The sequence below is a fragment of the Alligator mississippiensis genome, chromosome 3 (genome assembly GCF_030867095.1).
Source record: "Alligator mississippiensis isolate rAllMis1 chromosome 3, rAllMis1, whole genome shotgun sequence".
Taxonomy (NCBI): Eukaryota; Metazoa; Chordata; order Crocodylia; family Alligatoridae; genus Alligator; species Alligator mississippiensis.
This window is the reverse complement of record NC_081826.1, coordinates 280260248-280272564: the sequence shown is the minus strand read 5'-3', so window position 1 is coordinate 280272564 and position 12317 is coordinate 280260248. Positions and strand designations below refer to the sequence as shown.

The 12317-nt window shown below is 42.9% G+C and overlaps 1 protein-coding gene across 3 annotated transcripts in view; it reads right to left on the bottom strand.

Annotated features, from left to right (window-relative positions):
- Positions 1-766: 766 nt before the first annotated feature.
- Positions 767-12317, bottom strand: part of C1QTNF3 (C1q and TNF related 3) — a 32671-nt gene continuing 21120 nt past the window's right edge. For 2 of the 3 annotated variants that reach the window (XM_019495855.2, XM_019495856.2), the window contains exons 4-7: positions 5707-5836; positions 4018-4117; positions 2790-2986; positions 767-2414 (exon numbers count right to left, since the gene is read on the bottom strand). In XM_019495855.2, coding sequence (XP_019351400.1) covers positions 2827-2986; positions 4018-4117; positions 5707-5836 — 390 coding nt within the window. In that variant the 3' untranslated portion in view covers positions 767-2414; positions 2790-2826. Of the gene's footprint in view, positions 2415-2649; positions 2987-4017; positions 4118-5706; positions 5837-12317 lie in introns of all 3 variants that reach the window. The other variant, XR_009461160.1, reaches the window with a different exon arrangement.

The following is a 12317-nucleotide window of genomic DNA, read 5'->3' as shown; positions in this document are numbered from 1 at the left end:
CTATTTTTAAAAGACACAGTAGATAATTTCATATAGTGTCACTATGGAGGCAGAATTCAGATTGTTTGGATAACTTAACTGTGTATTTGTATCCCTCATTGTATTTGTAAATTCTCAGAAAATGTATTCAGCAGTCGGGGAGCCCATGATATTACTTTGGGAAAGATAAAAATTAGGATTTTTCATATAATACAGAGATTAAATTTTGCTTTAGTGCAAAACCCAAATCAGTTTTAACCATGGAATTGTGACTGACATCTCCAAAACAGAGTTTGTTAAAAATTTTGGAGTTCTGCTTCTCAATTTCCTTATACCTCATTTCAATCATATACGTCAGGGCAAACTGAGTAAAGAGTTGGTTTAAAATTACATCGTATCAGAATCACAGAACTTGTTTTTCATTTATACTACTGACACACTAGCAGTGCTCTAGCAAGTATTATATATAACAAACAGTCTTAAAATAGATTTAAATTGCCCTTGCCTTATTTCAAGGTATCTTTATGCTGTCCATGCAATGTAAAATGGCCTTAATGTAAATGAGAATCAGACCCGTCTTTTTTTTAACCTACTTTACATTCGTGTTGCACAGGTGTAGATATTACACAGTATACAAGGCAATGGAGAACATTACCACTCAACGTACTAGCAAAATAGATGCTTAGGAAAAATATGCTGAGAATAGATATTGATAGTCTCCAGAAGACTACTGTACTTGTCCCATTTCCGTAACTTTGACAGTATAGGTATAAATAACCCATAAGAATTTTATAACTATTCGTGTTTATTAGGTAACTACATGTTTTACAAAGTACGCAAACATTCCTAACAAAGCAAGAAATAGTATTTTCAGCAAACATTTCTCTTATCATGGAAGTTAATGCACAAGGCCATGTGTCACATGCACTAGGTGGACTTATTTCAAAACAGCAACACCAATGGGATTTCCTAATGTGATTTCTTTTCTAATTTTAAGGCACCCCGAATTGTTGCTAAAATGCTTATGAAAATAATAAGGTCTTAGGTTATGAAATGTTTTGGTACAACACTATATAAATAAAACCTAATGTTATTAAATGACAATTCATTAACATCCATATTTATCAGTGATTGAAGTAAAATCTAAAAAGCATAGCAATCTTATTGGTCAAGTATTAACACATTTTTCCCTAAAAAAAGAAATTAACACAGACTAGGAATGAATAAAAGGACACACACATTCAAAAGTTAGATTTTAAAATCATTAGTCTGTGATACTGTCAATGGTTATCACTATCTTGCATAAAAGAACTTAAGATAAAATTTACACAGGGAAAGCTTTGTATGGGGAAGGCTGTAATATGCAGAAGGGCCCTTGTGTTAAAGACTGTTAAGAGTGCTTTAGCCTGTTTGGAACTTGTAAATTAATTTTTAAAATACCAAAGCATAGACAAGATAGGACTTAAAGTAACAAAGTTGAAAAATGGAGGACAAGTGCTACTGCTTGTGAAGACAGATGAATAACAAAAATACAATGGCCAGAACCAGGTTTGTAGATACAGATCACCTGAACCAATAACATTTTGGTTTATCAGCTATATATTGTATATTCTGTATACATCGTAGTTGCTGGCATACCATATTGTAAAGCCATTTCTGAAATACTGGGCGTATCTACATGAGATGCTAAAAGCACAGTAGACTAATTCTATTGTACATTAGCACATCATGGCAAAAGCTGTGTTAATGCGTTAATGCGCTGTAGAATCAGTCTACTGTGCGTTAGCATTGTGTAAAAGATGTGCGCCGGCGCTACTGAGCAGTACTGCCAATTACAGCATGTTAAGTTAGTATATGTTATTATGGTGCATTAATGTACATGTAAACATGCCAACTGTCTCCTAGAAGCAACACTTCCAGGAGAGATTGTGCGAAAAATAACACTGACAACTGTATTGTAAGGTCATTCTTTTAAAAAGAGCTCCAAGCTCTACAGAGTACCTGTCCTCTAGCTTGTTGTGCTGTTTGAACCATTTCAAATATCTCCGGTAATACTGGCTAGGTCTCTGTCCTGATACGTAGCATTGCCAGGACAGTTTTCACAATTTGTAGACCAGAAAGAACCATATGACCTGCATAACTCAGGCAAAAGAAACTCATCTTTGGATTTCTCAAACTGAGAAAACCTAACACACTTTTTTTTTGAAGGAGTGAATATGTACATGAAAACTGTATTAAAGTCACCAAACTCATCTTCAAAATGTAAAAGAGGATGGTGCAAGAAACCTGAATCCCTGCCATCTTTACTTTTCACATTTTTTTTTGTTTTTGCAAAGGTTTTTCTAGTCCAGTATAAACTGATTCCTCTAAATCCACTCTCATCTGAAGCTGAGTCCTCTTGTAGTTTAGCCAGAGCCAGCTCCTATGGTGCAAGCCTAAATGAAAAAATAAAACAAACTAGATGAATAAGGGGCCATCAATCAATTGTAAAGTTCCTAACAGATTTGACAAAAATCTATCTACACAAAATTTTGGGTCAAGCTTCCCAAATCGCTCTCTAAATAACATCTTTAAAACCTTTTTTCAATTGCTTTGGAATGGGGGGGGGGGGGGAGGGCGGTATTAGCAAGGCTTACTCATTGATTAGGTGCAACCAAGGTGTCAATGTACCTCATGAGAATCTGTATCTGTGTCACCTGCTCGATGTGTTCAATGCATCCCCAATACACAAATACCAACGTACTGCATCCAAACAAGCCTTCTTTGCTCTTAATATGTAACGTCATTCTATAGACCAGAAAGAATATCACCTGAATAAAGGAGCTGCATCAAAATGGACTTCTGTTTTTACTTTGTTTCAAAAAGAAGAAACCCAGCAAAAGTGGAGAAGCGCTGATGATCTCCATGTAGCGCTCCGTTCCCCATACGCAGCCACACTTCATCTCCCTTGGCAAGTTTTAGCACTGCGCTGTTCCCTGACGTGTCAGATTTTCCTTTCGATTCGTAGCTGAGGAGGAACATTTCACAAACAGGTCAGTTTTGCCTTTGTCAACAATGATCAAGCAGGCATCAGAACAAAAAGAATATCAATTCAAGAATGCATGTTGCATGAACAGAGCATCCCCTAACAAGCTGCTGACTCATTATTGGTTTTCTTTCATTTGCCTTGCTTGAACATCATAGCAGTAAATTACAATCTTATGTGGCTTACTAGTCCCATTTTGCCCAAATTTAACTGCTTTATTTCATGGGGTTTTTTTAATTCTGGATGGTTATGTATGATTTTTTTCCTTTGGGACCAAGACTTGCTCATTCATTCCCAGCTCTGGATTTCTCATTATGTTCTGTATTTTTGTGTGCCTGCAAATCTTTTGGAAGAGGAGCTTTACTTTGTGTACAGCATGGCTCCAAGTCCATCATCAGCATTACACAAATAACAGAAGAGGGTAATTTCTCCAGGTACCCAACTAGCTACAGATTTTTAACCATGTGACTTGGTTCAATATATTTCTTTAGATATGGTCAAATGTTTCCTATTCCAGTTTATGTTCTCTATGCTACTCATGATACAAAATCTCTTTAGTTAAGATGTATTCTTTCAGTGACATTAAATAAAGCACCTAGGCTTCTTACTTACCTATAGTAATGTAGTTTAAAAAAGAACAGCTTCCTTTAACATAACCAGCTTTCTTGTAGCATGCAACAGGACTGTCAGTTAGTTGATATGGATGTTTTTGTAAATCACTCATTTTAAAATATACTGGAGATGAATATTGCTTTTTCAAAAATATATCAGTTTGTCACCATTAGATCCCAACCCCAAATTAAAACACTTACCCCCTTTTGACAACTTTGAGGAAATTATGACCAAGATTGAATACAAAGATCTAGTAATGATACAGATGTGTCAATATAGGGTGGTAAATATTTCTACTCATTTTAAAGGAACCTTGGTAGGATGAAATCCATGAGAAAGTAAGACTGGCTATGTATGTAGATTTCTCCATTATGATGAAGATCCCATGCATTTCAGCTCACCTATATAAGCTGAAAACTGTGTTACCATTGTGCATTAGGTACACATACACTTCCTCCACATCTTCATGTTTCATCATAGTGAAGGTGAAGAAATATACTCCTGAAAAAAAGTTAACAAACATAACATGTATCTGCGTTTGACACTGGCATGTAGTAGACTATTTGCCATAAATTTGCATTTGTTGACTAGAAAATTAATGTAATTAGGCCCAAAGCTGGTCTCAGTGAAGTCAATAGGTATTTCTTATTCAGTCCTAGGGAGGCCGGGATTTGACTGGGTCTTATTCTACAGACAGCCCACGAAATTCGTGATATGAAACTCTGAATAAATAAATATTTACAAACAACTGGGTCTTCCATCCCTCTCCAGCCAACCCCTAAAGGAAAAGTGGAGGATAATCTTGACAATGTCATGGGCAAATCCACAGAGGCTGCCTGAAGATGAGCATGCTTTGCTGAGAAAAAGGAGCTGCAAGTAGGATGAGGTGAGGGGGAGCTAAAACCTGGTCTCACACCTTCTGAAAAACAGCCCTAGCCAAGCTACTGGGCTAAAAGGTGCAGGGGCTGGTTGCCACCACCTCCATTTGTTCACCCCTGAAACGTGCATTCTCGGGGGAACAGAGTCTAGAATCTGGGTAAGTGTCCAAAACCGCCGCTGACACTGCTAAAGTTAGCTGAGCAAGTGCTATTTACCCACCTAAATCTGAAGTTGAATCTGGACCTTGACCTTGTGCTAATATATCTTGCAGTTAGAGTGTGTAGGTTTTTACAGAACAACCAGTAGTTCTGCTTCTCCTACTGAGGATGCAATTACACAGATGAAAAAGTGCCTTATAGTAATATAGCTTATTCTTCCTTCTGTACAGGAACAAATGACAGCAGTACCAGTACTTTTTCCACCATTATAATTGCTTCCACACTACAGGGCTCATACTACTTTGACTATATCTGTACAGCTAAGGCAGTGCAACTTGAGTATGTAGCAAGGCCTTGGTGGGTGCGTCTGCGTGAGACGCTACATCACCATAGCAATGAGCTATGGCAATGTAGCTCATCTCTATGGTGATGTAGTGTCAATAGGCACAAACCGCGATGCCAACGCTATGTTACTGTAGCTTGTCACTACAGCAACATAGCGTCTAAAAAAAAACTGTGCCACTGGGACTGTGCAGTACCAAATGTGCAGTCCCAGGCATGTGTAGACACGCCCAATATAAATGACATGAAAAGTCAAATGACCTTATTTGTCCTTCTAGCTCAGGACTGAGCTGCCCTGACAAAACTTTGTACTGAATTGTATACTGTCACCATCTAGGCTGCAGGTGTTCTGTAGATAAGGTGAAGTCTTGGGTCTTTAAAGAGACCATGCTTTCATCTTTTATGAACTCAAAAATCCTATTTTAAAAACTCATTTCTAATTTAGACCAACACTGACTAATAATAGTCTTACTGTACTGAACAATGACTGTGTATCATTTCCTCAATTCTAACACACAATTTCTCCAATCTGGGGTAAGCCAAGAGTTTAATCAAATTTAGAGCTAAATCTTACCTCTGTTGAAGTCAATAGCAAAACTCCCTTTCACTTACAACAGAACATTTAAATTTGTTCCTTCAACATCTACTTCCTATCTGACTAATAAGACACTCCAGAGTCAATCTACACTATTTTGCCTTGTAAATACTCACCATTGACTGGAGCACCAAATCTACCAGTCATAACATCAAAGAAATTTCCAACATTGGTTTCAACACTACTGAAGATTATCCCACTGTTCTGATTACTGAAGTGAGTTGCCATGGAAGCCATGAATGCAACCTATAAAATATAGTTCATATTTAACCAGTGGTTAATGAGGAGGAAAAGGACAAATATGAAGCCATAATGTAAAAGCTTTTCTGTATATTTCAAGTATATTTATTTTTCTTATAGGGATGTTCTTTTAGGACTTGATCCAAGGGCAATTAAACTCCCATAACAAAAATCCCATTGAATTAAGCTGGAACAGGCCTATGTCCCTTAGTTTTATGAATCTGAATAGTCCAATTGAAGTTAAACGCTTAGGCAATGTGTACAGGTCAGCATTTATTTTCAATTTTGTTGACTTTAAAGTGGATGAGACCAATGCGATAAAAAAGAAATGTGTGATCTTTTAGTATAAAACTGATTAAATTAGTTTATTTTTTAACTCAGATACTGCTTTTACTTGAGCATAAGAAATAAGTAAGGCTCATTAAGCCATATACACATCACTGTTTCTTGCCAGCAACCATCAGGTATGAGTTTAGCAATTTTAAGGTCACTTGACTATGGTCTCTTAAATGAGATGCCCAAGATTCATCAAGCAACTTCCCTGTCCCCCATCATCTGCTCCAAATTCCTCTGTCACGACAATGTAGGCTGGAAGTAAAGGGGTGAAATTAAGAAAGGAGAAATTTAGCTTGATAGATTGTTATATAAAACTTCTTGCCTGAGAGATGCATTAAGCTCTAGAAGAATGTCCAAAGGGAAGTGGTGCAAACCCCCTCACATGGGATACTTCAAACTACACTAAACAAGGTAATAGAAAATGACCCATTAAAAACCAGTTCTGGGTCTGAGATCTCAAAACACATCATTGCAGTGGACAGACACAGGTTCTAGAAGGCCACAGACTTGCTGGGTGATTGGGCAAAGCAGGCAGGATTGTTTCCGACTAAATGATCCCACCCAAGTATCTGTCTAATATGCTCTTGAAAACTTCCAAGGATGGAGATTCCAAAGTTTCTCTAGGTAACGTGTCCCAATGCTTCACCACTCTCATAGGCAGAAAGTTCTTCCTAATCTCCAGCTTAAAGTTCCCCTTCTGAACCTTGAATCCAGAGCTTCCAGTCCTATCCCCTTTGGCCACAGAGAATTGCCCTTCGGGTATTTGAAGATGATTATCAAATCCACCCTCAAGCTTCTCTTCTCCAGGCTAAATAACCCTATTTCTTTCAGTCTTTCCTCATAAATCTTGCTTCCCAGGTCCCTAATCATTTTTGTTATTCCGCACTGTCAACAAAATACTGAACTTGAGCAAGAAAAATGACGTCTTTCTAGTTGAACTAAAACCATAGATCTAAATTCAGACCCAGCAGCTGAAATTTTAAACCACCTGCCTAGAAGTATGAAGATCTAGAACTTGGGTAGCAGTCTGGACTAGCTCCCTCTTTCCATTCATGCATTTTTTAGAACAGAAAAGTGATTAATTCTCTTGAACTACAGTTCCCTTAAGCAGCACTGCACTCAAATTAGTTAAGTTTATATGCTGATATAAGATCATTACAGTGATGATTTGATGCATTGGATTATTTTTTTTCAAAATAATATCTGAAATGTTATTCAACTGCAGCCTATTCTTCAGAGGTTAATTAGAATACAAAAGAAGGATGCATCCACACATACAGGCATGTGCGCTTGCAGAAGCTCAGATAGCAGCAGCACAAATTTGCGCTGGAGATTTGTGCCTCAGCACACGTGCCTGAACATGCACTTTGGTGTAGGGCAAGTTGTGCCACTTGGGGTAAAGTGACCCTGCCCAACTCCTCCCGGATCTGCAGCCAGGGTGAGCTAAAGGCTGAGGCCAGCACCTGGGCTGGCTCTGGCAGTTTAAAAAGCTACCCTGGCGAGCAGCTCAGGGATACTTACTCTCAGGAGCTTCAAGGCCCAGCCAGCTGGCATATGGGGACACTAGCCCTCTGTGCCAGCTGGACTGCTGCAGCAGCCCTGACTTAGAGTGACCCCTTTCCACTCTACCCACTGCAGCAGCCTGGCATGGGGGCTGATGCCTGGCTGTGACCTGCTGCCACCTGTGACAGCATCCTCCCCCTTGGACCTGCAGCCCCATGTCTGCACACCTGCCAGACCTGGATGGGGACCACACAGCCACCTGGGATGTGGCGTGGGCACTGTAGCAGAGCTGCCTGCACCTCTGGGCCAGCTGCCAGTGGGCCATGGCTGCACAGTCGGCCTTCATGTGGCACTGCTGCCACGTGTGCCCCCACCCTGGTATCTGGGCAGCTATCGCCTGGAAGATGTTCCCAGTGTGATGGCCTACTTTGAACTGGCATTGCATAGCCCCAAATGGCCAGGAGGTCAGCCACTTAATTTGCCCTCCAGCTGAGTCCCCAGTGCTAGCCCTGGGCAGGCTCCTCTGCCTGGGTAATGCCATTTGCCTCACTAGCAGGAATCCTGGCATTCCCTGTTTAAAAATTGCAAGTTCTCTGATAAAACACCCAAATTCATTCTTTAAAATACCCACAATTAAAATGAAATACCACTATATCGATATCTATCTGTCTATAGAGAGAGATCAGTTGGGCAATGTTTTATTGATATATTTACAATTTTAACGCAATTTGAAAGCCTACCAGTGCCTCTATCATCATAATAAAATAAATTCTAAATATCTATATGCTTTGGTGTTTGCTTTTGTTTTTTATCATAGAAAAATCAGAGTTCCCCCTGATCCCTTCGCTAACCAGTATGTGGGGATAGCTGCCCCTTCAGCCACAGCTCCTGCCAGCAGGTCTCATCCTATCTGGCAGCTGGGTGCATAGGGTATGGGCTGGGTGCATAGGGTATGGGGTGGGCGCATAGGGTATAGGGGTGGGGGGTATGTGGGGTTTGCAGGAAGGGGGTTAGGGGGTGTGGGGTGTGGCAGGGTTCGTGGGTGGATGTGTGGGTATAGAGGGGATATGGGGTTTTGGGTGAGATTTGTAGAGGAGCTTGAGGGGGGCCTTCACACACCCATCCTGCCCCCCATGTCACACAGCCCCCGGCGCTGGCAGCAGCAGCCAGCTGGACCATGCCCATTGCAGAACAGCCCCTCAGGGCACAGCACCACCTGACCTGTGGTCTGTACATAGTGAACGGGCCCAGCCTGACCTGGCCTGCTAGTGTGTGTTTGGACGGGACTGCGCTGGTTCTTTCCACCACTTGCGCTACTGGGGCAGGCTGAGCCAAGCCAGGTCAGGCTAGGCCCATTCACTATGTGCACTATGTGGGTCAGACTGCACTGTGCCATTGTGGGTCTGTGCTGCAGTGAGCATGGCCCAGGTGGCTGCTGCTGCCAGTGCCGGGGGTGGTGTGCCACATGGGGTGGAGGGGACGGGTGTACGACAGCCCCCCCTCAAAACCCCGCCAGAAGCCCCACACCCACTAACAACCCCCCCACACCTCACATCCCATCCACACACCCACAATCCCCCCAGAAACCACACAGACCCCCCCACCCCTATTGATCAGGGACAATACCCTGGTCTGGGTCACACTGCAGCCTTACCCCTCTCCTGTTTGCCCCAACACAGAGGCAGCATTCTGGGGCAGCAGGAGCACCACAGAGACACTCTGGCCAGATGCCAGAGCATCTCTCTGGAAGACTCAGCCACCAGTTGCCCCAAGGCATGCTGCACAACCGTGCCCTGTGTCCCCTTTTTCCCCACGGGGTTTTTTTGGGTTTTTTTTATACCTGGATTTCCAGGTATAAAACACAGAGTCTGTGCTGCAAGTATGTAGTATGGGGAACATTTTTTTGGTTCCCAGCATGCCTCTTGTGGCATCTCAAACTGGTTTGAGATGCTGCAACAGGCATGTACATGCTTGTTTGGATGCAGCTGAAGAGTCTTCCTCCACCTTCTGTTTTGTTATAACACATCTGATCAAAGGGGATGGAGTTCTCCTTTAAATTAATCCAGTTCTAAAGAGATATTTCATGCAAAAACATGTTCCCTTCTCTCCCTTCACCTTTCTGAGGATATTGTAGCTTAAAAACACAAGGTTATACTGCTTTAACAATTTTAAACATAACTGAAAACAAGAGGGAATCCTTTTTGTGCACCAGTTAAATTTCCACAAGAATACCTACATTAGGGAAGGTTCTGGCAGCTAAATTTAAAATTACAGAAATGCTTATAAGGTACATAATTGCAACAAGTATGTTTTTCAAGCCATTCTTCCAGAAAATTCCTACAAATTAATAATCTTCTGAAGACTCTTTCAGCTACTTTGTCTTGTTACAAAAGTCAATTAAGTAGGAAAACATTTTCAAGCTGTATTTCATCCACTGCAAAGGCTCTCCCTTAATTCAACTCCATGTTTGACAATGTAAATATATATGGCACCAAAGAATGCAAAGTCATTGCCTCCAGACTGCACAGATGCCACAGTTTGTATTGGTGTATTTACTGTTAATTTTCATGTCCTTTATGTGTATGTAAAAGGTCAATGAAATATTACTTTATGAAACCATACTTTGAAAAGGTATTAGCCCAAATTACAGAGTTTGGACCGGTAAATGGAACATCTATTTTCCCTAATATTAACAAGTGTGTGGACTGGGGATTCCTTTTGTATACTTAATTCCTGTCTAATACCTAATGCTATGGCTGGCCATGCTACGCTACTATTTTACACAAGTTTAATAATCAGTGGACACCAAATCATAAGAACACTTAACATCTTATGATATACTAGCCAGTTGCCATCAAGAATGACTGGGGGGTGGGGGATGGAGTGCCGGGTGGGCAAGGCCAGCGGCGCAGAGCCAGCACTGCTGCTGCTCTGCTTCTGGCCCTGTGGACCCACCCCCGCAGCTGGCTCTGTGCTGCTGGCCTTGCCCACCAGGTCTGGCCCCTCAGTCTCTGCCGGCATGGGGGGGGGAAGGGGAAGAAGGCCAAGCCCTACGTCCAGGCCCATTCCTCCCTGCAATGCGGCAGCAAGGCTGGATCTGCCTCAGGCCCCGTGTGCCCTCCCCCACCCCCAGCGTCCAGTCCTGTGCACTGGGGGAGCAGGCGGTCCAACACCACCACTTGCAGGGAGCAGAGCCGGGGGGAGTGGGGGGAAGGAGAGGGGAGGGGCTGAGGCTAACAGCCCTGCCCATACCTCCCCCATGCTCTGTCTGGTCTGCCGCTGCTGCTTGCAGGGCTGCACACCCATCCACTCCGTCACCATCCCTCACTGTTCCCCTGCTCCATCCCCTGTGTCCCTGCAGTCATGGTGGTACTCCGCTGCACCGGCTTCTGTCCAGAATGCTCTTGGCACACTCTGATTGGTTGTTTCAGTCAGCTAATCAGAGTGTGAATAAAGCAGTATAGTGTGGAGATACCCAAGTGAGTTCTAGTGCTACCACAGCTGGACTGCTGCTAGTATTTCGACTACCTCATTCAGCTCATTCACCTGCTGGCTCAGGTGTCTCTACACTATACTGCAGTGTTCAGTGTAGACCCTCTGAGATGCCTATAGCGAGAGAAGTCATAATTTTAAAAGGCTCCATAACAGAAGGCTGGGGGCTGGGAACTGGGAGATGGTCCCTTAGGCAGCAACTAGATTGTTGCATAGCAGCTCTTAGTCAGAGACAAACATGGAGGCTGCAAGGGTTATGTACAGCTCCAGAATAAAGCCTATTGGGTGTGTCTACATGAGGTGCTTTACTGCACAGTAGTGTAGTTTACTACACAGTAAGCGTGTGCATCTACATGTGCACATGCTTACTGCATAGTAAACCTCACTAATTGCAAGTAAATTTGCTACCTGCAAATGCAAGTAGTAAATTTACTTGCAATTACTTACTGCACAGTAGTGCTCATGTAGATGCCTGACTAGGAGCAAACCTGCTCCTGGTCACCTGGCTACCAGGGGGTGGGAGATTGCACCCTGCCCCCGAGAGCTGCCTGATGATTATGTCCCCCTGCCCCAGCAGCAGAGAGCTCCAAGTCTGCCCCCCTCCAAGATCGTAATCAATGAGTGGGGGATAGGAAATCCTTCTCTCCCAGCCCCCGCTTTGCCATCGCAATCAGGGAGCCGGGGGCTGAGACATCCTTATCTAAGCATCTGGGATCTCAGGCTGAGAGATAAGGATCCCCCACTGCTGGCCCTACAGGTGCAGAGCTGGCACTGGGAGCTTCCTGATGGCAGGGGCTGGAGTGCCTGTTCCTTGCCCAGCTCTGTGATTGCAGAGCTGGATGGGGAAGAGGCTAGGGATCCTGTTCCCTGCTCAGCTCCATGATCTGTCCAGTCTGGACAGCTGTCTCCTGGCCTGGTGCTCCCTGCCAGCCCCTGGGTTACCACCCAACGGGAGTCTAGAGCTCCCCATAGTAGTAGCAGGGGCCATTATAGGCCCCAAGAAGCAGGAGTAATTTGCTACCATAAACAGCAAATCTGCTCCAGCATTTACTCATGAGTAGTTTACTCATAAGCAAACTGCTCCCACATCAAATCTGTGTATAGACACACCTATTGTGTAGTTCTTTTCATTCATATATGCCTATGTTTATTGAAC